Source organism: Syngnathus acus, chromosome 11, assembly GCF_901709675.1.
Source record: "Syngnathus acus chromosome 11, fSynAcu1.2, whole genome shotgun sequence".
NCBI lineage: Eukaryota > Metazoa > Chordata > Actinopteri > Syngnathiformes > Syngnathidae > Syngnathus > Syngnathus acus.
In genome coordinates, this window is record NC_051096.1 from 6,014,941 (window position 1) to 6,041,817 (window position 26,877).

The 26,877-nt window shown below is 44.1% G+C and overlaps 2 protein-coding genes across 10 annotated transcripts; both read right to left on the reverse strand.

The window, feature by feature from the left end:
• Positions 1-96: 96 nt before the first annotated feature.
• Positions 97-5,174, reverse strand: fam133b (family with sequence similarity 133 member B). 7 transcript variants are annotated; one of them, XR_005099493.1, is made up of 13 exons: positions 5,006-5,174; positions 4,256-4,353; positions 3,982-4,060; positions 3,762-3,875; positions 3,655-3,681; positions 3,469-3,543; positions 3,210-3,308; positions 3,067-3,108; positions 2,910-2,981; positions 2,306-2,356; positions 2,099-2,210; positions 942-1,124; positions 194-317 (listed from the first exon to the last, which is right to left on the reverse strand). XR_005099493.1 is itself a non-coding variant. In XM_037264672.1 (11 exons), exons 1-11 carry the CDS (start codon positions 5,027-5,029, stop codon positions 2,115-2,117), a joined length of 774 nt encoding a protein of 257 aa, XP_037120567.1. In that variant the 5' UTR covers positions 5,030-5,174; the 3' UTR covers positions 1,705-2,114. The 7 variants fall into 7 exon arrangements, 6 of the variants coding, with proteins under 6 accessions (XP_037120566.1, XP_037120569.1, XP_037120570.1 ...); XM_037264672.1 differs by lacking the exons at positions 194-317; positions 942-1,124 and having other exon boundaries at positions 1,705-2,210; positions 3,067-3,105; XM_037264670.1 differs by lacking the exons at positions 194-317; positions 942-1,124 and having other exon boundaries at positions 1,705-2,210.
• Positions 5,175-5,658: 484 nt separating this feature from the next.
• On the reverse strand, positions 5,659-24,313 carry cdk6 (cyclin-dependent kinase 6). Of its 3 annotated transcripts, XM_037264667.1 has the most exons (9): positions 24,028-24,313; positions 23,314-23,407; positions 22,873-23,219; positions 20,609-20,744; positions 17,272-17,439; positions 11,731-11,840; positions 8,628-8,678; positions 8,407-8,542; positions 5,659-8,264 (listed from the first exon to the last, which is right to left on the reverse strand). In XM_037264667.1, exons 3-9 carry the CDS (start codon positions 23,094-23,096, stop codon positions 8,112-8,114), a joined length of 978 nt encoding a protein of 325 aa, XP_037120562.1. In that variant the 5' UTR covers positions 23,097-23,219; positions 23,314-23,407; positions 24,028-24,313; the 3' UTR covers positions 5,659-8,111. The 3 variants fall into 3 exon arrangements, with proteins under 3 accessions (XP_037120562.1, XP_037120561.1, XP_037120560.1); XM_037264666.1 differs by lacking the exon at positions 23,314-23,407 and having other exon boundaries at positions 22,873-23,257; XM_037264665.1 differs by lacking the exon at positions 23,314-23,407 and having other exon boundaries at positions 24,028-24,310.
• Positions 24,314-26,877: the final 2,564 nt, after the last annotated feature.

Here is a 26,877-nt window from a genome sequence, read left to right on the forward strand (position 1 = left end):
CACAGAATTGTTGCATTGTGCTCCAAAAAAATATATGACAAACATTTTTAGAGCCGTAAAAAATATATATATGTATATTTATATCGTACATGAGCATTGTCATAAACCGTGGGCTTTATTATATCACAATTGATGTACAGTAGAGTACAATGACCACACAATAAAATCTAAACAAGGTGTCAATGGCCATTTTCAGCATTTTCCTGGGTCCATGCTGCAGATGGACTCATGAAGTTTCTTCTGCTACATGATAAGGGGTGGATGTTGCATGTGTATCCATATTCACAGCAGTGCTGACCATCCGCGCAACACTGGCCCTGAAAATCACCAATGGCAGCCTGCTGTTAGAACAAAATGATTCCAGGACCTATTTCCAACAGATACAATCATCATTAGGTTTATGAATGGTCTTTCAGCTACAGCAGGTTGCAATGTTTGCTGTGTCCACTAGTTCCTGCACTGGAGGGGAACTGGGAATCAGCACTCAAGCAGCTATTCTTGACCAACACCAGATATTTATTTTCTGGCTATTTGTGAACAAAATGAAAGTTAGCACCAGATCCATACCAGTGGGTAGGGACAGCAATTCCAGGATTCTGCTGACAGTCCTTTGCAGCATGATGTGCCTTGTGGGCAGAAAAACTTCGAACTGCAGCGAATGACTCCAAACTCACCCCTACCACTGGTATCTACTACAGCTGGTACACGTGTCTGCAATAAGATTGAAAAAATACTTTCTTTACACCAGTACGAGCATTCACCCTTTGAGAACTTATCGATACCGAGTATTGATACCTCGAGTACCAATTATGTATAAAATCTCACTTAACAAATGACAAAAAAATGTGAAAACTTCTTATGCAAGAGGACTTTTGCAATATTTGATTTTTATGCTTTTAGTATCAGTGGCTGGTATTGTCAGCCGATAACTTAAAATTCACCTTTTCATTGTTACTTGTGTATAACATTGGTTGAAGTGGAGGGACGGGAGGTTCCGCAGCAGCTTTTTTAAGCAGAAATGAAGAGTCCATCCACGACTCAGTGACTTTCTCACACTGCTGGAAGGCCAAGTCACAGCGAAATCCTCGAGGACAACAATGGGACAAGTCTGGGCAGCACACAGCCTGGACAATTCCAGGAAATACAGACTCAAAAATGGTAGTACACTTCAAAATACTGTGCAAACTTACATTGGGGTATCCACAGCAGCTGTACCCATGCTCAGTCTGGCAGCAGGTTGTGTGATCGGAACAGACGGTTTTGTCAGGGCATGTGATGTTACAGGACACAAAGGCCCCGAATGCCAGCCACACAGTGAGCCTCAACATCTGGAGTAAATGACAACTACAAAAGGCATTCTAAAATCACTGTAAAGCCAATCGAAAGCTTTGGTCAACATTTCAGTGACAAGATATGCCAAGCAGAAAATGCATCAACTTACTTACAAAGATTCCAGAGAATTTCCTGCATCAAAGTCAGCACTCTTCTCTTTGTCAAATTAAGTTTCACTTCTCTTTCATTGGAAGTACCGTTCACATCACACCCACTACATCATGTGACTTAAGAGATTGCAGACTGCCTCCGCCTACAAATGCAGTTCACAACTCTTCAAATGGACTTTGGCTTTGAGGCTTTACCATACCTAGGTTGTCTGTTTAGCAGTTTATTAATAATGGAAATAAAACATGCAGTGGAACAGTAAAGCAATATATGAATGGAGGTAGTCGCACTACTAAAGACAAAGCTTCAAAATGCCATCCGCAAGTAACCGCAATGACTTTATTCATGGAATCCCGGTTCGTACATGAGCACCGTTGTGCAGCACTGAACAGAGACGCGTTTTATCATACAGATCCAACTTCAATATGAGGCTGGCGTGACATCAAGCGTTCAGCTCGACATGCAAAGGAGGCAGATAACTCCTGAAAAGTTCAGTCACACCAAAAACCTGGGCGGTGGCAACTCCGCGAGCACCCCCAAAAAGAAGACGCACCAGATTCTACAAGGCTTCGCAAGCTCAGCACAGCACTGCAATTGTCCAAATCTGAGCTGGATGAATCTGGTGGCCTGGGGGGGGGAAAAAAAGAAGTAACAATACCAGGTGTAGTGAACAGCTAGTCCAGCTCGGAGTCTGACTGAGATGCCGCCTTCCTTTTCTTTTTCCTGTTGTGCTTCTTGTGCTTCTTTTTCCGCTTTTTCTTCGATTTGTCCTATGTCGAAAAGACATTTCTTTTGTTGTTTTCTGTCAGCTAAAACAGACCAACCAATTTTTAATACACTACAACTTTTGATAATGTATTCTTACGGTGATTTTCTCTTTTTCTTCACTGCTTCTCTTTTTCTTCTTGGTGTCAACCTGAGAAAGAGGAAATAAAATAAAATGAAAACCATGGAAATAAAGGAAGTCTTGCAATATACCCATAGGAAAAAAAAAAAAAACATGTTTCCCAAGAATGGACTTTCTGACTGCAATTGAGTGGCACGACTAACAGCCGACAAATGTGTCTTCCACTATTACGGCTATACCTGGAATTATGATTTTTTTTATAAAGCTTTATAAAGAGTATTATACATGGTGTATTTAACCAAACAACATTAGCATAATTTTTACATAGTAAGTCTTAAAGCTAACACGCAATGCAAAATATCAGAAAAGTGCTAATGAACTAGCCTCAATATTGCAGTGAACCTTTAACATATATTTCAAGAAGTGCAACAATAAACATAGGCATATATTATATATATTACCTAAAAAAAAATCATTGAAGCTCATTGTAATGGTCTTGAGTTTCATCACAGCTAGTGTATGTATGAATGTATGTTATTGTACTGCCCCCTGGTGGCCAAGGAGCAACATTGAATTACCAGAAATGACCAGATGTACAAACTGTTACACTTTTAGTGCTTACCATTTCATCTCCATCTGACTCAGCGGATGACTTTGGCTCACTTTTAATTTTCCTTCGACGGCTTTTTTCATCCTAGGCGACAATATTTAGCACCTTAATATTACTGATGAATGTGGGGGGGGGGAAGCACTTAACATTAGAACAAGCTTTCAATCACCTTATTGTTATCGCCTTCTTCCTTGATTCTTTTCTTTTTCTTCTTGGGACAAAAAGAGCATTCAGGGTGAATGTTAGTCGCTCATTCTCATATAAACAAGGCATAGTTGTGTTATTGGAAGGAAGAAAGAAAGAAAGAAAAACCTTTCTGTCAGCATCCGAGTCTGCATCCGAGTCATCCGATGCTCTCCTGGCTGACGACTTCTTTCTTTTCCGCTTTTTCTTCACAATCTTCTTATCGAGCTGTAAACGATCATGCACAGAGAAGTTCAGATGAGGCCACAGTGCACTTCTGATGTGTCATTTAATTGTAATAATTCTTTTTGAGGCATCGGTCTGACATGTGTATGATATTTCCTACTAGCACCATTGAACAATTTCAACGCCTATGGTTGTGCCTTACCTCATCTTCCGATTCTGAGGAGGAGCTGCTGGAGGAATCAGAACTCGATGAGGAGGAAGAAGAAGATGAAGAATGCTTGAGCAGAACACAATAAAAGCGGGGTTCGTTAGATTTGAGAGAACTTGACTTATACTTGACTAAATATCACAACAAGAAGAGTAGTGAAAACTAGAGGTCTCCCCTCACCCTACTGGATTTCTTCTTCTCCCTTTTCTGGACACAAATTAGAAGACAAACATGAGTGATCAAGGATTCTAAGTGAGGTCTTATTTATTGTGGCATCTACAGTGCACCTCCTTCTTATCTTTCTTCTCCTCCTTTTCTCGCTCGCCAGCCTTTCTGTCTTTGTCCTTCTCGCTTGCACCTAACAGCTTTTCTCGGTTCTTTGCCAGCTCTTTCTTCCATCTCTGTAACCAAGAAAGAATTTTTGTGAGACCGATACCGTACATCTAAAATTCAAGATGCTGAGTTTCACCATTTCTTGCTTTAAATATTTTTTGTTTGTTTTCACACCTCGTTCATCTTGTCCTCAAAGTCAGCCAAGGCTCGGGAGCCTTTCTTCTTCTTCTCCAGCTGCTCCTTTATCTCTTCCCTGATGAAGACACAGCAAATGATTCAATTAAGTATCAGTTGTACCATACCATCATTGAGTAGCTAACTTTTGGAACACAAGTGAAATTTTGTTTCATCTAGATGGGTTCACTGTATAATTCACTAGGCAGTGTTTTTGTCTCATACTGGAACTTCCCCACGTGGAACAAATAAAGGAATATTTTCTTTTACCCACCATGTCGGTCGAGGTCTGCCTAAATAATCCTGTATGGTCGGTCCCGAGTTCTGCACCGGCCCCCTGGATCGAGCAGCAGCGATTGGATTTACGTAGGCCTGGAATGTCAAACACACCCACCACACATTAAACAAATCTCATGGCTGTAAAAAGAACCAATGCTCACAGATAAAATTGTAATCATATTAAAGTAGTAATGTGATAAATTACTGCAAACATTTGGATGAAAAACACATCTTGGCCATAAATAGAAAACCAAATAAAAAACGTTCGTAACCTCAAACCGCGTAAGTCGAGGATCCCTTTAACGCTTCATGACAGGCGCATTGTTAAAAACAAAATACCAACAAAAAGCACAACAACAAAAATCAACATTCCCAAGCCATATGATTGTTTTAACAGCCACACCTTTTCAGTATCGATATCGGTAGTATCCGCTGTATGATGATATGGAGCATTTAAGTCGTGCTAGCTTTAAGGGCTCATCAGCGCAACAAACGATACAAAATGGTGAGCAAATTTCTAACCTTCTGCAGCTCGATCAAGCACATGCAACGTACATATTTGTCAGTCTTGGCGTAAAATTAATAACACCTTTAAAAAAATCTCACTTAAATGGGACGCTGTTTAATTGATCATAGTCTAGGCCTATTAGCAAGCCTTGGTATGGGCTCTGTTGTGCCGTGCTGAGCTGAACTGGTCGCAAGCAAATTGGTCTGACTGCCACGAAAACAAAACAGAATAACTCACCACTCGATTGTCCCTCTTGCCCATTTTGGCTTAATTATAAAAGAGAAATCTTAAAAATAGCACAGACATTTGTTTTCTTCTTCATATGTGGCAGGCAGCCACATCAGACGACTTTTCTTCCTCGGCGCTTCATCTCCTTCTGCAGTTACAAATAAGTCGCTACAAGTTCCTCCATGAGCAGTTGCTGCCACCATTCGGTCATCTTTAGAATGCATGTAGATTGATTAACTTGGTTAGGAAAGTTTGCTTGTGTTGTTCGTTTTAACTTTATTTTTGGATCCACGCTCTAGTAGAGGTGGCAAAAACGCACATTGTGTCCGTAACAGTGTATATAAAAGACTTATGTACAATTAAAAGAAATGTATTAGCCAACAACTAAAACAGTTTTTTTTTTTTAATAAGGCAATGAATTGGGGAATATCTTGCTTCTCCAATCTTTCGCAGTTGTCATCAGTGCTCACCTTCCTCCAGACAGCTCATATATTAGTCTTGCACACATTCCGTGTTGAGCAACAACCAAATGCAACCAACCCCCTTCTTTGTAGGTGTCAAACATTTGCTTGTAGCTTTTCACAGCTTTTGCTTCCTTGAATGCTGCTTTGTCATCTTCTGACTTTGCTTTTTGTAAAAAAAAAACAAATGGACACCCAGACCTCATTTATCATACCCCATTTATTTGCAGGGTTACATGAAAATGTGTCATGTATACTTAGAATCCAACACAATTTTCATAAAAAGCGTTCTTTTAATTCAGCTGGTGTAAACAATAATAAGACACCAATTCTTGAATTCATTCAACAACATCATGGTCGATCCCAATGTGACGTAGGAACGTGTTATTCGAGCAACAAGACGGATGAAGCTTTTTGTTTCAAAACAGCAAAACCACTAAAAGCATAAAAGCGGAATTCAGTTTTACTCATGTTTGAAATGTGACGTTACTGGCTAAGAAAATAAAACACACACAGTGATTGTATCAAGTTTAAAAGACTAAAGCAGTCATTACCAAAACTTCTATGAATCTAAAATAGTTTGAACTTTCATTGCATTGCATGTCACAACATCAGATACGAGTCATTTCCCAACAGAATGTTTGCACAGTGCTTCGTCAAGATGACAATGCTTTGTGGATTATGTTCACCAATTGGCGATAAGAAGTTGTTTTTGTGTCAAAACAATCCTTATACAGGCAGTTATATCCATACAGTCATGACTACAGTAACATAACGTGATAAATAGGACTGACAGTAGAATATGATCAATGGCATGATCATTAGACAGCTTGAAGAGAACCTGAAAGAGTTGTAATGTGGTCAGTTAGTCGCCGGAGGATGTGCAAACTGTGCGAAAGGTTTGGACACCCATATCAAAAACCTGAGAAAGAATGAGTGTTTGTGTCTGTGTCAGAGTGTGTGTATGTGTGTGTGTACGTGTGTGCTAGCAGCACGACCAGTTCAGAGAAGGTACACCAGTGTTAAAGTATGTTACTGTTCTGTGAGAACAACTTGCTTTTTTCCTTGCTGGCAAAAAGTAAAAATAGAACATTGTGGTCCATACATAGAAAATATCGGGAGGGAGTCAGGGTTAAGATATCTGTGCATTATTAAAAAAAAAATAATCACGCGCACACATTTGCAGCCACTTTCAAGCTGAAAGAAATTCAACAAGCACCCGCAGAACCCGCCAACCGACAAAATACTCTTGCCATTCAACATTCCACTGACCCTCACTTTGCTTCCTGATCCGCTTTTGTGACATTTCTATGGGCTGACAATGCAAATATCAAACATTTTCTAGAATTACCGCCGCACTATAAACAGTACATTGTAGTCATCTAGCCATCTATACATTCCTTACATCGTCAATTTATCCTCACACAGGTTCAGCAATCCTCTATAGAGTTGGTGTAAGAATACTTTATGCCCTGGCATCTTAAAACTCAAGTATGCAACTTGATAAAACATGCATATAAGACTTAGCAATAAAATTACAATTAAATACAGAATATTGGTAGCGTAATTCTATGCCAAATGTACTGATGAATCGTGCTGGTGGGACTAAAGCCACCTATTGCAAGCGTGTACGATTACTGTGTCACTTTGATATTTAAAAAAAAAAAAAAAAGTTATGAGACCTTGATGACTAACAATCACCATGTCAGAAACATCAAGGGAGTGGCAAGAACTTTTCATTTTCATCATTGCCGCAGCACCGGTATCAGCCCATGATGGTGATGAATGCCTTTAAGTGTGCTTGACCCAAAAAGTTGCAAAGACCATTAGAATCCTGCTACTGGTCTGCAGTTGCTCGGGGCATCCGCTGGATGGCAGTATAACGTTTGGAAAGCCTGCGACGATGGCGGCAGTAAGTGGCAGTTAGTCATGACTCATTTGTTTGGTGTCTGCAAGAGCATCAGTGCACACTCGACGTGTTCGTAAATGCGGCCCCGCTTGTGCTTCACAAGTCCATAAAATGGAATAAAGATCCATTTTAGGCATCGAGACGACTCTTAGAAGGGAGGGGGCCTCAACTCTGGTCACACAGTGGCCGCTGCATGGAGTCTGCAGTCCGTTCACTGATTAGTCCCAGTCGTAGAAGTGTCTTTGCATTGATAACGTAGTCAATCATCAACATTTTAGAACCTAAAAGCAGCAATTTCAATCCATCAGTTCACAGAAGGAGGATAGCTTTTGTGCATATCCAGGGCGGGGTGTCCTCATTCCTAGCATTGCCTCCTTCTGAGTACTTAGTTGAAGTATACTGTACCCACCACATGATCGTTCATGCTTTGTTCTGATATACCAAAATCGATCGCAATGTTTCATCGGCGAACAGCAGCTATAACAGACCAAATTTGGAGTCGTGGAAGTTTTGTAAAGTTAGGTATTCCAAAATACACTCTGGCCTTCTCATATTGGCATTGAATATATTGGCATCCAAGCAGAATGTAGGCCATTTGGAAAAGAGATATTTGTCTTGCATCGTTTTGTGTTTTATAGTACTTCAATTGACAGCTCATGTCACGGTAGTTTAAAGCAGTTTGATTGAACAATCAAGCAGATGGGTGAATACTTCTTACGGACACGGTGAGGGACAACGAGGACTCTCAGGCAGTCCTCTCTTCAATAGTGGGCTTGTTGCTGGGGAGAGGCTGTGCCGCATACACACTTCTACTGAGGCTGTCCACACTTTGGAAATAAGGGTGGCTAAGTGCAGCAAATGCAGATATCCTCCTGGAGGGATTGAAGGCGAGGAATTGCTAGACAGACAAAAAAAAAAGATGTCAAAATGAACACTAAGCATCGTGGACCGTAAAAGAATGGATTGAATTTAGGTCAAAGTTAAAAGTTGGTTTCATATACGAGTCAAGGTAGCATTGCACAAGACCACTTTGTACATACCAATAAGAGGGCCCGCCCTTGCTCGTCTATGTCAGGAACTAAGTCTTCTATTGGCTTAGCAGGCTGTGGGGTGAAGGCACTCTGTGGTAGGGCCACCTCCTGGGGCCAGTCCTCTGCTGAAGGTACCCCGACAACACTGTGGGGAGGACAACAAGTGTTCTCTTCATTCACTCCAAATGATGAGAGTTGTCGAATAGCCATCCTGACATGCAAATACTCACTCAAAAATCTTTCCCAGCTGATCAACATCTGAGTTACCGAGAAATAGAGGTCTGCAAAAGAAAAGAAAAGAAAAACACTTGAGTGTCAATCTCTCCTGCTCAGGGGAGGAGTGTTCAGGTCTAGCAAGACCTGATATCATTATCTGACCTGGCACCTGGAGGGTCCTAGCATATTTCACTAGCTCTGACAGTGATCTGCACGGGATTTTCACAATCAATACTGCAACTGTTTCTCTGACCTATTCTTGACCTAGTTTTCATGGTAAATAAACACTATATTATACATATATATATAAACGGAACTTTTTTTTTCCCCGAGGCAAATTCGAAAGGGGGACTCTTAAGGGAAGAAGTCTCACACTCGCATCTCCATCTTGTGCATTCAGCATTGTGAAGTTGTATTGGTAAGTGAAAAAGGGAGGAGAGCGGCAGTAAGACTGCTGGTGGTTGCTGTGGCTTTGGCGCGTCTTTGAAGGCCCGTGGGCGTCCATGCCTGCTTTGGCACACGCGCAAATTCCAGTAGTCAGCATCAGGCCAACTTTGCCGTCAGTAACGCGGGACGGAAAAAGCCGAAGAATCCTGTGTGCGCATTCGCTCGCTCTCGCTTTCTCGGGAAACGCGAGTCATAAAATAGGAGGGAGAGGCGTGTGAAAGAAACATGTGATTATCCGAACAGAGAAAGAAGCATGGGAACCAGATCTTCCTGCTGCAGGAAAGAAGGAGGTGTTGATGTCAAAGGCTTAATTTTAACAATACCCTTTGTGCCCAACAAATGTGGTACTTGTGAAAATATGTAAACATGTTCTATATTTAGTATGGAACACGAGATAGAATGCACATCTTAACTGATTTCTTTTATCTGAGCTGTTCCACGACGTATCTTGTCCCGTTCCTGTTCAGCTTTTGCAAAAGTGAGAACAATGCTTCGAGAAAGGTAAGCCGTTAGACAGGGTAGACTGCGGCTTGGCACCCGTACAAGAATCAAAGTGTTAATTAAATCAATACAGAATTTATTACAGCTATTCAAATCGAATTAATAAGACTTTGTGTGGCTTCTTTTAAACACCTTTGGGGAATAAAAAAAAAAAAAAAAAAACACGCCTCCTCGCGGGCCTCTGAACTCTTCTTAATCCATTTAAGATCCTACCAAAACAGTTTTGAAGATTCACCTACAGCAAAGCCATCATGCCGAAACAAGTCAGACTGATAATTCCGCGAGTCCATTTTTAAACCTGCTGCGGTTTGCTGGTTTGTTCGTGAGGGCCACAGGCATGCACACACACACAGGCGAGTGGTCTGTATTTGCGAACGCCGTGCTGCCATTCCCATTGGGATTGTTTCCCTTTGCAAGATTTGCATGAGCGTATACTGTACAGTATTTCTGCCCACCCCCCACCCCATTATACACACACACACACAGCGAGCGATATGCTGGGTTGGGAGAGTCAGCTGAGTCATACTTCCCTCGGTGCCAATACTTCTCCGTCCCACATTCCACTGCAGCAACCTCTGGAATGCTTGTGTGTGTGTGTGCATGTGTGTGTGCGTGCGTGTGTGTGTGCGGTTGCACGAGAGTGTCAAGTTAAGTGGGAAATAGCGAGAAAAAGAACGTTTGTCTGATGTGGTGATGCATTTTTTGGTCAATTTAAAAATAGTAAAACAAACACGTACGCATGAGGTGTCGGTGGAGATTTATCAATCGAAAAGCCTCCGGCGTGACAGACTGTGAGAAAGTCAACATGGATGTGAGGCTTCTGCCGGACCATTAACACAACACGGTCGACCTTTTAAGATTAGAGGAATGTCAACACGCAGGCGCCTTTCTTTTTCTCCTTCACTTCCATCCATGACTCACCCCTGACGCTATCCGAGCCATGCAAATGTAGACTTGCATGATATTTGCTCAAATTCCTTTCACAACAATGTAGGCATTAAACGTCGGTATGTTTGACGATGAAAGGGAAACTTTTGCCCAAGGGTGATGGCTGTTTTTTGGCTCTTCAAAGTTATATTTGCATTGCACACACTGGGCATGTGTTTCAGGCTGAATTATACAATAAAAAGACTTGATTTTGAAATCTGATTACGACAAACCGATTATCTAACACCAATTCTGAAATAATCAGTGGGGCTCTTTCTTCATTCTATCTGGATTTTTACTCGCTCAAATCTTTTATTTGGGGCGGGAAGATTGCAAACAATAGCTTTCTCTTCCATTGTTGCGCTCCAGCCACTCTTACAGCGTCTCCCAGGTGCCCATTAATCTCCAACAGGTGGCCTTTTAAAAAGCCATTCATCATCTTGCGTGTCCATTACGGTGTTCTCCGCCGAGCGCTTAGTCCTCAGGCGCAGTTGGACAGTCGAGAGCGTTATGAAAAGTGACCTTTTCTAACTGTGTTGATTTTGACTTCAGGTGGAAGACCAAAAGACAAAGAGGAGCGACTCGGCGTCTGTCTTCCCATGCTGACGGAACAGCACTTCTTGGTGAACTTCAATGCTGCTTCATTCAGATTTCTCTTTCCTGTGCATACTTGTTCACAGTCCTTTCCACCGCATCTCGTGCACACATTGCGGCTCAGTGCATGTGTGGCGGCCGTTTGAGGGCGGTTGGGGAAGGAAGTATGAATTGCCAGCAAGACGACTTCTTTTGGCACACGACTTCTCTTATCTATACAAAAGCAGACCGCTACCGTTAGCAAACATTTTATAATCCTTTCTATTTAAAACTGTGCTAAAATGAATGTGGTGATCCTGACTGGGAAGAAGAAGGAAAACTTTTGAAATCTGCTTTAGGGAAAATGAAGCTATTAGCTTGGGATGGCTTTATCTGCAAAGTCAGTTAGACCGCAAACCGTCAAGCACTGTATATCACCGAGCAGCGTCTTGACACGTGTGCTGCAACCACAGCGAGTTGCCAGTCATTCCTGGAATAGTTTGATAAGCCAACTGTAATGACACTACTCTCACAGCGCAGAAAATGCGTCCGATAAATGTCATTTGCAACTATATTGGCCTATAAAACCATTTCGAACTTCACTGAGGAGTGTGACTGTGCAGAATGAACTTCAAGCCCACATCCGAGTGTGAACACATTGAGGCTCACCTTCTTCTGAACATCTCAGCAAAGATGCAACCCACGCTCCACAGGTCCACTGGGGTAGCGTAGCTCGACTGCAGCAGCACCTCTGGGGCTCGGTACCAAAGTGTCACCACCTACGCCATTCAGAGTGAACATTTGTCAGAATAAATTTGTTTTTTTTTTTGTATTGTCACATATACATTCGGCATTCTGCATTGCATTCAAATGACAACAGCCACTTCAAACATGATTTTCAGGTTCCTTTGTGCTTCTCTAATGGAAGTGATGAGCGCCTACAAACGTAGCATGCCACAAAAGCAGCGACACAAGGGGAAGCCCTCCGGCAACAACTCAGTGACCCCTTGTTTTAACGGAATGGTTCCAGGTACTTTATCATCAACCTGTTGCTCTTGTTCCACCTCCCCAGGCACCACAGCACACTGATCAAACTCAAAATGAGAGTAGCGGGAGGCAAAGTGAGTCACCCACATGTACAATGCTTGCATTCAGCATGAGCGAGTACAAGGTAACACGACCGTGAGGTCTTGTGTTTTACTTGTATGACCATTATTAAGTTATTTAATACTGAGCTTTAAAAGTGTTGGATGAGGTTTTTCAGCTTGGCTGGTGAACTCGCAATTTAGGGAACAAGTGAGCATACCTAACCGAATGGATCCTTCTGATTAGGCCAATCACCATATCAGTCACATTTCTACTTTTAAACTCAGACTAGTATTAGAGTCAAAGATTGCATTTTGTAGATGTGAGATACTCTCATCTCCTGTTTCCTGCTTATGTGGAAATGAGGGCGGAAGCTGGGCAAGTAACCTCTGAAAGCCTGACTTTGGGAAGTTTTTTTTCACCTTTTTATATGCTACAGGATAAAAGCTTCCTTAAAAAAATACATATGACAACATCATTAACTCTGCTGTTGTCCAACTAGTCCACTTCGTCTTATTATTGCTGCCACTCGCAGGGATAAAATGTTTGACGGAAAGTCGTTGCATTGAGTATGCAGCCCCTGCAGACTTAAAAGTAGTATGAGCACATGCGTGCACGGCCGCACGCGGAGCCTTCTAAGAAGAACCACAGACCTGAAGTTTGCAGTATATCCGCTGCAGTGCAATTCAGTCATTCGAAAACCTAAAATCCTAGCCACAAGTGCAGATATCGCCGACATTTATATCACTCATGTGGCCGTGTGCACATGTGCAAAAACACACCGGAAAAAAGATGGGGTGATTGACACCGAGAAGTTGCTGGACGCAGTCAACCTATGGTCGGGTGGTCTCTCATTATGCTTCCGAGCTGCATTATGAACAAAATATCATAACATCATTCTTCTATTATGAGTCCTTTTCCTATGACACACCAGCAAGACATTTCTGGGGTTTCTGTCTTTATTTATTGTCCGAGTCACTTTGTAATTTGGTCTTCTGCCTCATGTCTTCCTGTGGTTCATCAGTGACTGTGAATAAATAAATATACAGGTAGTAAGTCAATGAGAAGACAGGAAAAAGGAAGTTTGTTTCTATGGTTTGCTCTTTTCTGTCATGAGCATTTACCTACCCTTCTCCCACACGGTAACACAAACACCAGAGGGGGGTCAGACCAAGCCGAGTGAGAAAAACCTAAAGAGTTAGTCAGTATGTGTGTGGTGTATGAGTCTGACTCCAGATTAAAGGACAACATTCTGAGAATTCCTTTCGGCTGAGAGCATCCTCCCCCTCACCGCGGCTAACGCTGTCCTCCACTCTCACTGCTGAGCTCTCTGCCCCGGAGGACCTCAAGACCTCCCGGGTCAGACCTCCGTGCGACTCGCAGAGCCTGGACCTGCGCCACCAGCGTTCAGAAGACAATAGCGTGCATGCATGCCAGTACGTGGGTGTTTGTTAGTGAATTGCACGTGACTGGCCGAGTACCTGCCGTTTGCCTGGATGAAAAGGTTTCGGTGCCAAAAGTGTTTATGTGTGGCCTCCCAATGAATGCTAGTTATCTCAAAGATGTGTCTGAATGTTTTAAGGCTAATTGCAGTTTATTATCAGTCATCCCTGAGGGTAGTTTAACATTAAACATACTCAAGATAGTTTGATAGCAAAGATCAGTTGAGCGTGTGTGGCACCGACATGAGCCGTTGGTTTATGTATCGAACTCGTGAAAATAGAGCGGGCAGGTGGTTAAAAGCTTGACAATATTCATTCATTTCATGCAGAAAAAGTGCAGCCAATGTTCAGACGTTTCTCAGCTTGTACACATTATCAGTCTTAGGTCAGAATGTGATTACATTCCAGAGAGCAATTCAGCACAAATTAAAGTCTCCCAAAGTGAATCTCAGAGGAAAGGGGATAAAAGGTTCAGGGTGTGTAGGCACACCACATATGGGAAGAGCAGAGGATATAGAAAATAATTACGAGGAAAAACATAGTCTGCAGGGTTCTCGGCCCGAGAGTCCCGTTCGGCCTGCGACAATATTTTATAACTGGCTGACTACTTTCCCTCTGCAATTTATAGTCACAACAATGGCACCGCACCTGGCACGACAATATTTTAAGACTCGCTCACTACTTTCCCTCTGCAATTTATAGTCACACAATGGCACCGCACCTGGGCCTAGAAAGGACATAAAGGGAGATTAAAGGAGATATTGATATCTGGCTGCAGGGAAAAGTGCAAGAGCCAGCAGACAAACTGTAACAGTAAAAGGAGTGTTGCCAAAGTATGCACAGCATACAGGAATGCAGCATGAGGCCCTCAGCAAGTGAAACAAAGACAGCACAGTCCAGTGGCTCTCTCTCCCTGTGGCTACCACATCCGCAATCCATTAGCTGGAAAATTCCACATATATGCCGTCATTTTTTCTCCCCCCCCCCCCCTTCTTCCTGCTACGGACACAGCTTCCATATCCCGTTGCACTTTTGTGTGTGCCACATGGCACGACTCCCGCTGTTTCGAATCCCCACCACCTGGAGCGACGCCAAAGACCGGTGACAATTAATACAGTTTGGCCCGGGATAAAGCCGCCATGCTAGTGAGATGTTGCATTCGAAGAACCACAGCGCACAGGAGGGCGAATATAAATACAAAGAGTGGAAGCAAAGCCATTGCCCGCATTTGAACACATCTGTCTGTGAAAATAGCAAACTAAATGTGCTAGCTCAAGTTGTGGACAGTTCCTTCGCTCTTGGCCGCAGTCAAAGCATACAGGCTTTTCCTTTTTTTCCCATGTGGAGCTGTTTGAGGAACTGTCTAAACAGTCCCAGAGTGTGCTACACGTGCTCTCCTGCATTGAACCCCCCCCCCCCCACCACCACCGCCTTCCTGGTCTCCATTGTTTCCGTTTACAAATAGGCAGAAATGCCATTCAAACTAAACCGATCGATCCATAAAAGGAAATTGATGTCTGTATTTTTGTAATTGCAGAGGGACGCCTTAATCGGGAAAATACCTCGAATGAGGGAATAAAACGATCCTGCTTTCACAAGGAGCTAGAGAGGTGTCTGCCAGTCTATTCTCAGGGGACACTAAAAGAACTTTGATATTGTGTTCATATGCTACAAAGGAAACCAAACAAAAGCTTGTGGTTAAATTCTGTGGTTACATTTGGTTGGATTTAAGCTCCTTTTCGGTTAATCAAGGAAAAGCTGCATTGTGATGGAGATGAAACAAATCTCAATGGGACATGTTGGATTTAAAACAAAGGCCCGCCTCTTTCCTCTGTGGCATGTCAGATTAACCCATCAGATTTGCCCATCTGCCTGTCACTCATGGTGGGTCATTGAAGCCGTAGCCAGACCGGGTCATTAAAATGCCATTAACAAAGCAACTGCCCCCCAGGGACTACCAGAGGAGGCCTAATGGAGGCCTCTGTACCACCCTGTTGGGTGGTCTCTCTCTGAGGGAGGGCCAAAATATTCAAAACTTGGTGATGGTCAGTCACATGCAACCGTGCAGGTCGACTCTCAGGTCTGTTGTGGCTTTACCGCTCTGATACACTGTTGTAGTGTTGTCACTAACCGTGGGTTGCTTATTGGTCGTTTCAACAATAACACACGGAGGGCAAGGATGCAGTACGAGCCGATCTTTACTGTGTGCTCAGTCATAACGTCCACCGACTTCCAATACAGACAGACCAACACAGGTCGAGCACCGAGTGCTCGATCCAATCTACCACAAGGTCAACATTTTTGTTACGAGCGGAGCAGAGCGGCACCGATGACCCCCTCGGAGGTCTTAGCATAGCTTTTCTGTTTTAGTATAGATTTACAACTACCGCTCACAGATCACGAGAATCCAGACTGAGAAGCCATCTTTGTCATTTCAAGCAGAGGACACAAATCCCTCAGTGCCTCGCTTCCACACCGATTCAACCAATATTAGAACAAGTTTGAAAAAGGTTGATGAGCGTGAAGATGTTATCACTTTTCTCGTGATAAAGAGCACAGAGTAAGTATCAGTTGGTAAGACTGAGACTAAAAGAGGAGCTGGGGGGGGGGGGGGGGGGGCGGACCCTCTTAACAGCGTGATGCAAATGATCACGCCAGATAATGTCATTTTAAAAGTGCAAAATGAATCATTGAGAGAGAAGTGCCTTGTTCCCTTAAGCAACAGCAGTTCTTTACTTTCTTTTCTGTCTGCCAATAACGGTGGCATTTGGTGACTAAATAACTAACTGCTGCTCTGTGTTGGGCAAGGCGGAAGGAAGATCCTCTTAACTGCTGCGGCACTTTTTGTACATGCAATGCGCTCGTCTTTTAACCAAAAGAAGCTCACAGTGGCTAAATGTATACAAGGAACGAAATGAGTGTGCGCGTCCGTGCGTGGGTGCGCAAAGTAGCTCAGAACTTAAATGCCTTTGTGCACACAAATGACTCAGGGGTGGCAATATGTGTCACTGATACCTCAAGGTGAATTTCCTTATTAGAATGCAACCTCATAAATCGTCCCCTTGCCAATCATACGAGTGTTTCGGCAATGACGAGAACAAAACGCCCAGTGTATGGAACATTGTGGAAACCATTATGTAAATTTGAAAGTCATTTCTGATTCTGACATTTCAGATGCTGTATAATGCGGTACGCACCAAAGGTTGCCGAAAAAAATGACCACAATAAAATGACTGAGCGACATTTGCTGCCTGTGCAAATCTTGAACGTCTCATCTCTCCCTAATTCAATGATTTCCAAAGAGTCCTTCAGTCTCCATTTTATCTGGTCATCAGAGCCCACAAGCTCAACAGTGGCACATCAAAGTGCCGACAGCGGGAAAGGGAGGGGCCCCTGTGTCTCCTCATCTGTTCCATCCCTGTCCACTATTGCCACTGTGGAATTCCCGGGAAGGGCCACAGGGGCCCTCGGCTCTCACTTTACACTGAGAAACTCGATCGTGTGACCCGTTGCGGCCGAACTGCCCACTCTTTTTCTATGTATTATTGCTCAATTAAAAAAAAAAAAAAAAAGGGAGAAGACAAGCAAAGATTTGTTTGACTTGGAAGCCCAAATAGTTTCATCCGGTGCTATCTCGCAAGGTGAGTAACTGTAAGGTCGGACTTTATGAGTCGTGACTCACCACAGAAGTGAGCGCCATCTGGAAGCTGTAGATGCGGGCGAGACCAAAGTCGGCTAGTTTAATCTGTCCTCCGCTGGTGACCAGGATATTCTGTGGTTTTAGGTCACGGTGAACCACGCGGTGCGAATGCAGGAAATCCAGCCCCTGGAGGAGCTGATACATCATATCCTAGAAGAAAACAATAAATCAATAAATATTAGATCGTGTTTACGTAGCAACAATAGCTGCAGCATCACATTGGGTCAAAGGTCATGAGCATCCCTGACGTAGCAGACACAGTTTTGGTAGTAGAAGAGTTAACGGAGGAGGCCTGTGTCTTTTCTTGTCGACTGTGGCAGATGTTTGATAACTGACACACACACAAATGATAGAGGGAGGCCCCGCTCTATACAAGCACGGAGCTCTGTTTCATAGCAGCTGCTCGGCCGGAGTTAATTGGCGTTCCCTCTCATTTTATGACCACAGGCTGACCTCAGGGATGGCCATAGGCGCTGCATCAATAACGCTTGAGCTAAAGTAAACTAGCGCGGGGGAGAACGCAACTATGTCGAACCAGCTTGGACTTGTTCCGTTTCAACTGAAATGCTCCCAAAACAGGTCTTTGCACCTGTAAACGAGTAAACGAACGACTGATAAGAAAGGGCTGCCTTTTGGCTCTCCAATAAAGCTCAAAGCGAAAGGGGCAGAGCTTGGCTTTTGGGTCGCTTATTGTGTTCCAATAAAAGACCAGCTGACATATCCAAATTCAGAAGCGGAAGGGCTGGATGTATACTGTGTGCGTATGAAAGCCACAAAAGAAAAACACTGGGAGCTCGGTGTGCCTTATCCCAGCCTTTACATACATACTCTCTCTCCTGTAAATACACACATGCCCCTTAGCACACCAGCCTCCCACCCTCCCCAAAAAGTCCCCAGCCAAGACCTCACAAGTGACATGGAGCTGAGCCCACAGCTCTATTCACTAGCTGACCAGCTGGTGAGTGAGTCAAAGAGGCCTGCACACTCAAGCAGAAAACATTAGCAAGCGGCGCGGGGCTGGCTGCTGCGCGGCGCAGAGGATGAGACACCCCACCGCGTACGGTGGGCACGAGGGGCCGGGAGCGTGCGCGTTTGCGTACTCGCAAACGCCGCGTCCCCTGGCCCCCGTAAACACACTACACGACAGTCTCATTTGTGTGCACCGCAGCTTGTCGGGGGTCGAAGTTTCTGCGTGTATGTGAACAATGTTAAGTGTTGTGTATGTGTGTGGTAGGGGGGTGTTGGAGGGGGGTCCTGACCAGGGCAGGCAGGATGCATAAACAGACCTTCCTTTCTACATCTCCATCCAGCCATGACCTAGTGAGGAGGGCAGCAGACTGACAGGGTCATAGAACAGAGGGAGGCAGTTGGTTATTTTATGCGTGTATGTGTGTGTGTGTGTGCATGTGTGAGTGCTGACACAATAGCAGCCCCCCAGTCAGTTCCTCTCTGCTTTAAATAACCATTTTGCCGTGCTTCCTTTCAGCAGGATTTGCTAGTAAACACTAATTACCTCAGAAGTGTGACTCTTGGACAAACACAAACATTGATGGCCTCCCTGGCCTCAGCACCTTCCGCTCTGATGTATCAATTTCCACTACAACTGAGTCATGTCAAACAATACAGCGATCGTGGTTGACAGCCTGGCCAGTACAATATACTCAGTTGCAAAATGAAATTGAAACTCTTATATATTTGAACTTTAAACTCAAATCAATGGGCATCAGAAAAGTCCTCGGGTCAACTTGGCTTGGAAGAGACAATAGCACACAAAAAGGCAACAGGTTTGACCCCCCCTGCCCCTCCTCCCAAAAGCAGGGGTACCGGGAAAAAAAAAAGTGGTAAGCCCTCTGCAAGATGCAGCCACAACATGGCTTTCTGGGTATGCTTCCTTTTCTAATGCAAATGCACCAAAGACAGCCATATTGTTTATTGTAGCGAGGCACAATATGGGACATCTGCCGGTTAGCGTTAGTGTAATTCCCTCCCCATGCTTCATTAACCTCCCCCTTTATAGGCTCAGAGAATAGAGCTGTGGTAGCCTGGATGACGGCAGCCGAGAAGGGCGGGTGACACCCCAAGCGCTGGCCCGGCCGAGGCGCACCGAGCCTGGGCGAGCTTGGCCGCTTGATGTCCTTCCAGCTCATTTAATTCCTGGAGGAGGGCCTCTTTCATCAATGAGCATGTGGTGGGTCTTGAGGCCGAGTGGGTGGGGCGGGGGCAGAGGTGGACAGGCTGGCAAGGAGTGGGGTAACTGGTTTCGTCCACTATATCTGACAGTTGCTAACATCTAGGAGATTACTGTCAATGTAAATTGACAAAGGTGTACCAAATGTGACTCCGAGCTCATTCTGGGGCATTTTAGGGGACAAGGAAACTGTCCAGTGTCCTAGAAATAACAAGGGATGGAGCCAGTGTCATATTGTCAATGCATCATTGTCCTTTTGTCTTCCAATGACTCCAGCTGCATGGATGTTAAGAGAAAGCAAAGCGGGGGTGAAGACGAGCCCCGAAGCAACTCAACAGGTGGCTCAACTTCCATGGATCTGATGATGGAATGAACAGCATAGCTGTACAATATGCTCTAGGAAAAATGGATAAGAACCGTGGACTTTTCAGAAAAATATTCATTTAAAAAAATTGCAATGAAAAATAAAAACTGGAAAAAAAGGTATGCAGTGTGTGATAAAGTAATCCACGGAAGAAATTGCAGGTCGTTTGCTAAACCCCCGAGGTCAGATCCACCTATTTCGTCTATGCTTACACAGTTATCATCAATATTGCAGCTCGAAAGAACGTTCGCTACGTAAACTTTGGCCCCCGGGGTGGAAAAAAAAAACTACAGATACTCTCGCTTCCACAAGGTCTCCATTTCAAAAGTGACACTTAAACTCGGAGGCCCAAAAATGGAGCAATAATTCCCCGGTATTGTATATGTTAAATCACGGGACCTAGGGGTGAAATACGATTAAGAGTTCTAAAAAAAAGAGGTTTGTGGGAAAGATTAAAATAAAAAGAGCCAGTCACAGCGGAAGGGTTAATGGCGCGTCCAGTTCCGACCTTTGGGCAAATTGTAAGTGAACACTCAGAGGATTTGATCAAGCGCGCTAAAGTAACCAATAAAGGGACTTCCTTAGGCTCAAAACGGCCACATACAATTTCACTGTTAAATGTAAAACACCCAGCCAGTATCTTCTTTATCTAAAATAGAAACAGAAGTAATAACTCAGATGTGAATTTGTCTTCATGGTTGATCGGGTCACACAATACCTTTGAGGAAAAACTCAGTAGTCATTGATTAATAGTCGCAAGTCATTACCTTGATAGTTTCTGGCGGCACGCCGGGGTCAGGGGCTTTCTCTAGGTAGGTAGTCAGGTCTTGATCCACATGCTCAAAGACCAGGGTGAGTTTGGTTTCGCGGTTAGTCCGAGACACTGTACACACATCAAAAAGCCTGGAAGAGGAGAAAAAGGAGAGATCAATACAACTGATAGCGCGCAGCAAACAAAAAGGACTTAGAGCTAGCAAAGTTCAATCCATTACATTTGACATCACATGACATCAATAAATCTTGAGACAACTCCACAAATGGATTTAGCTTTTTTTGTTGTTGTTTTTGGGAGGTCGCCACAATGATGGCAACGACAAAAAGTGGGAACCAGAAGTGGAACTTACTGCAACATAGGAAAGAGCCTGACAGCTCAAAACACCACAGAATTGCTTTGCTAACGCCTTCCTGTTCCGTCTCCAACTATGTGCCTGTCGGGCATAGTGTGCTAACAACACTTCATTTGGGTGTCACGTTAAAATATTTGGGGGAGAACGCTTTGATAGGCTACCAAATCCTAAACATCAGTATTTATGGTTGTGCCAGACTTGGTGAAAAGCTGAGGCCAAGAATCCAGATTATGTCAGCAACCTGCCAGAGCAGGCTTTGGTGAAAAGCTAAAACAAAAACTATGCAGTGTGTCCTCATCAAAGAGCCGAGGAACACAAGCAGCATTCCTTGGCCAGCGCTATGACAACTCCTGATGCTGTTTGGCATGTTAAAGGGATCTGCCGCAAGGGCTTCCTTCATCTTCCATGGCCGTAGCGCTGGAGGCAAAGCCAACCGTAATGGAAACCTAGCGGCCGTGAACTGTGTTGACACTCATTGGTTATTGCCATGGCATGACCTCATAAAGCATCTCCGGTATCGTCTTTTGAAATCAATGTCAAATATTAGCTCGCTGCAAGTGAATGATTAAATATTACTTTGCAGACATGACAATCTGTCTTTATCCATTTATGTCAAAACTTGAAATCCCTTCATGTCAAATGGAGTTAAGGAAAATAGAAGTATGAGGGCTTTAGTGTCATATTTAATCAATTACACTCATCTTTATAGGTTATTTAAATGACTTGCATGTGAAAAAAGACAAAATCTCTTTTTTTTTTTTCTTTTCCACGTGTCCATGTCGACGCTCTTGCAAGAGCAGGGTTGGAAACGTGCTGTGAACGAGAGATGCTTCGTTCAAGCTATTTGTCCTGCGTGTGATGTCAAAGAATAAATGACGCCCTCCTCTCGAAGCGTTGAGGTTAAACGCCCCTCACAGCTCGATTGGCGGCCTACAATGGGGGCTCTCAGCAGACACTGAACATATGGAATGAATAATGGAGCTCATTACCAACATCCAGGGGTTGCCGGGAGTCTCACAAGAGGTCCACAATGCACCCTTCCTGCTTTGAGCTGCCTGCTTGTATCGCTTGGCTCAACCGGTGGGTCCGTGCACCGATTCAAAAAGCTTTCAACGATTGCAGAAGAGAATCGAACGTGCTGGCAGATTTAGCCACTAAACCGAAATGACCCGAGTTTTAAAATTAGGCATGCTTATAGTCAGGTTAAAAATAATCCCTATTTTGATTGTGTTAGGACCGAGTCATCCTTTCTCATTATTCATTATTGTTAGGAGCAAGACTGTGAAAGCCATGCTTCTGTCACGTCCGTTGAGGAATTCCCCGACGCATAATACTGGCATGGGTCATTGTTTGAAACAAATGTGAAACAAAATGGAGTAAGTACGCAGTTGACAATGGAATTAATCAAAACCTACCAGAGGCGAGGCATGGGTCAAATAGAAATGGAAATTTGAAACACATAGTGAAGCCAAAAGAGATTCATATCCTGGTCAACTTTGACTTAGTGTTTTGCTTTGTTTCTAAATGTGCTACTTCAGAGTTTGTGTCCCAATCGCAGCTGCTTAAATAACTGTTTACGGCATCACAACACAAATGTCATTTAGCATTGTTTGTATTTGCATTGTTAGTATTAGACAAAGTAGTTTGAAATATGCAACATGAAATTTGATGTTTGTCAGTTTACTGTTGACTATGTGCCAAACTGCTGCTTGTTATGAAGTGACGTGACTTCATCGCCCCATGAATTGCTTGCATCTCATATTTTGCTGTATAGTGATGAGGGAGTTGGGAATGACTGAAGGATTCTGAACACAGGCATGGAGACCTGCACATATTAGAGCAGGTTCTTTCTTCTTAACGTGAGTGGTTAGACCATGCACACCTTTTCTCTCACCCACACTTACCTGACAACATTCGGATGCTCAAAAGCTTCAAGCTGCCTCAGTACCGCCACCTCCCGGATGGTCGAGAGAGGCATCCCCTCTTCCTCCGTCTGGACACGAACTCGTTTTAGGGCAACAAATCGTCCCCCGTTCTTCAGATCTCTGGCTTTGTATACTTTTCCATAGGCGCCTTCTCCGATCTCGGCCACGGGCTCATACTGCGTACCAATCGTTTCTTTGTCCATTTTTGCTTATTTCCCCCCCTCCTCGTCTCTTGTTGAAAATCGTGCGGGGATTCCCAGCGAGGCTGACGAGCCAGAGTTTCTCACCAAGCCATATTCACAGGAAATCTTTTGCACGTGCAATGCCTAGATGACAGAGAGACACGGATGGAGGTAGACCCCATCTTTGTCAGAAGTGGTCAAAATGTGCCCCAGGTAGCAATTACAGAACTGTCATCACGTTTTATTCCGACAATCGCTAAAGCAGCCTCGTTGCCTCCCAACTTGCACTCCTCCTCCTCCTCCTCCTGTTACGCTTAACATGTCCTCCTCCTCTTAAAACAAAGTTAAAACACAAGAAAAAACATTACTTAACCCGTCAGCGTTTTTATGCTCGCTCTACGATAAACACAACTTCTGGTGCGTTCAAAGACTCGCCGCAAATGCAAATGTTGCAAGTTATGGACTGTCTTGTGTTTAAGGAAATTGAAAATAATTTAACGAGAACGAGCGAAAATAAAGTTCAGTCCTTACACGCTTAGTGGTTTGGAGTTCGGTATTTAGCTGCTTCTCATACGTCCATTTTTAGCGAACTTTATTATGAGCTGAGACTTTGTCACCGAGGTCACGCAAACGTTGCGAGCACGTGGCTGTCTCCTGGCTGCATTGTCTAAACTTCAATTCCTTCAAGTCCCTTTAAAACACAACAAAACTCGCGTTTAACACATCAATCTTCGTGTTATTACCTCAAGAATAGCATTTGCGAGGTTTTAATAACATTCCCTTTCTCAATAACTGCAACGGCTATTTTTAACACATTTTAATAGATTAAAATTCAAATAAATTCAATCGTGTGTTTAAAATGCAGATTTTTGCTTGCTAAATATAACTAAACACCAGTGCAAAAGGTACACACACTTTTGGTATCACATGCAACACAACTTTTAGTGTTTACCTCGTGTTATGTTGTCAACAGTATGTCGCAACGTCGGCATGTCCGATAAAGTGAGGAGGTACCCGGGTCTCCGAGCAAAAAAAAAAAAAAAAAAAGGGGTGCTCAAACGCATCCTTGTCCACTGTCCTCCATGCGGGGGGCCACACAGGTAGTTGTTGGACGGTGCATGCTCTAACCCCCCATCCCTCAAACTGCACCAGCCCAGGCAGGGACACTCGAACGGGGGAGGAGGAGGAGGGTGCAAGGGGTGGAGGCGGAGGTTGTTCGAAAGCTATACACAGACACACGTACACACACTGCTCGCAAATGAGTGTGTGTGTGTGTGTGGGGGGGGGGGGGGGGTGCAGGACAAAGGCAAACGCGTGATACAAGCCCTGCAAAGCCACGCTCCTCTTTAGATTTCTCCCTTTCTCTCCCTCTCTCGCCCCTTTTTTTTTACCCCTTGCATATATCCCCCAAACAAGCCCATGCACCAGCAGCCCCGCTCGGCCGTGTGAGCTCCGTCTCCGCCTGGCTTTCCCACGCCGGCTGAATGTGGCCTGACCCCCTTCAGAGAGGTTTGACACGGAGCGGGGACATTTCCGCATTCCTCCCCGACTACAAAGGCACACCACCTCCTCTTTGCTCTCCCCTCGGCCTCCTCAGTGCTTTACCATTCATAGTACTCCACGCCGGTGGGTTTTGTCTCCCGTGTCAAACTCGGGAGCGCCACAGGGGTCGGGGAGGGGCGAGTGGAGGTTTATTGGATGGACGGCCACACTATCTATCTCCCCTTGCAGCCATTGAGGAGCTCCCGCTGCTACAATGCTTCAGCCAGGGTGCAATGTGCAGTGCTCAACCTGGATGGTCCCAAAAGGGTCAGGTTCAAGGCCCGGGGGCTTGATCTCTGACAGGGGGGACTCCTCTGCTCCGGTGGTCATTTGGACTAGTATACAGTACGTTATGCAACAGTAGGAAAGTTGTGTCAAAAAACACACACACACCGTGGTCCAAGCAGAAGTAGAGCACACGTAAAAGTGAAAAAACGCTCCAAACTTTTTTTTTTAAAACCAAGGGCGAGCCAGTGTAAACGCAGACTTTTATGCCTGTGTTTCTCAAACTTTGTACACCAAGTACCACCTTAAAAAATATGATCTGCACTCCTCTATAATGACCAACATCATAATAAAGCAATCTCGTGGGCCGAAGTGTTCATCAAGATTCAGGCAAGTTGCTGGATTGATTTCTTATGAGGAGTTATTACTGGAAAAGACAGAAGCAAACAATATGACTGTATCTGTGGAAATTTACTGTTTTTGTCACCATTGTTTGTGTGAAATCCATTTTGAGAGCCATCCCCCGGCTTGAATATATTAGCATGATCGCCTCTTTTCTTGGGCTGCAAAACAAACCAATTATATTCGCTGTGTGTGGCAAAGAGACCTTAAAACGTTTATGCAAACACATTCTGAAAGTGAGTGTTGGATATCATTTCCCACATCATCTACGATGTCAGTGTTTGACAAAGTCATATATTTTGTATCAACTTTCCACAGTCTGTGTTTATCTAGTGAAAAGGAATCACTTTTTGGAGAAGAAGGAGGGACAAGACAGTCATTTGGGAGCACACTCTCTGTTTTATCTCCATCATTCATTTTTGAACATGTCAAACCTTTGGAATTGGCAAATATATTGTGGATGATGTGTCTGTCTTGTTTTTAGTGGACAGAACAAACCAAACCACAAACTCAAAGCTACTCCAAAATGTGCTCCAAGTGTACATAAATCCACATAACAAGGCTTGACAGAGGTTGCGATCTTAAAGAAGGGAAAAGTCATTCTAGTGAAGGCGAAAGTGTGTCTGGTCAGTCAAAATCTGTCAAAAATTGAAAACGCTCCCATGAACACTTATGAATCACGGTGCAAGTCGCTGCAAGGCCTCGTCTGGCAAATAAGCTCCGTGCTGTGAGAATCTGCCACTGGCGTCCCTCGCGTAGAGGAATGCTGCTTGACAGAGCCACGCCTTTAGATTTGATATAAATTGTAATTTGAAAAAATGTGCTGCGTGCACATTTTCACCAAGTCAGCATCATATTAGGTATCATTTGATGCATGCTGCATTGCTGCGATGTCCAAAAAAAATGATTACATATACATACAAAAACATTCCGATCAAAATATCCCCTACTTCATCATCCTAAAGGAGGCACATTTACGATAAGTCAAGTTTATTTATACAAATAAGATGGAGGGGGGCGGCCATTTTGCCTCGTTCCACCCGCCGTCAAGTGAAAATGACATCACAGTGCCTAATGGCTAAGCTTTTGCAAACAACACATGAACCAACCCAAAGCAGTCCCTCTCACTTTTGCACTTAGCAAAGGTCATAAAAAGTCATCGTACTTGCATTAAAATGTGCTACAGCTGTCACTTGAACGAATTTCCAAGAGCAAGTGGACAAAAGCCAGCTAAATCACAGCGCAAACACGTTATATTTGCGTCTCTATGTGTTTGATTGTATCCCTGCATGTTTTTTTTTTTTTTGGAGTGTGCGTGTGGCAGCTGCTCATCAGCTCAGCCAAGAGAGAATTACAAGCCTCCCATGGGGGACCAGTGAAGCCAACAAGGGGCAGGTGACTCGCAGTCGCTCCCAGATCTCCTTACACACACGCGCACACAAATACGCATGCGCGCACATGCATACAGACAACAGATGAGCTCGGTTGTGGGCCCGTCTACCGCACGATAGGCGCGGGTTTGGGGAGCGGGGGTGTCGCTGCCACAGGTAGAGCGAAAAGCCTCGAGGCCTCGAAGCCCACAGCTGTCACGTCTGAAGGTTGTGTGATATTTGATTCCAACAATTGTTCCAAC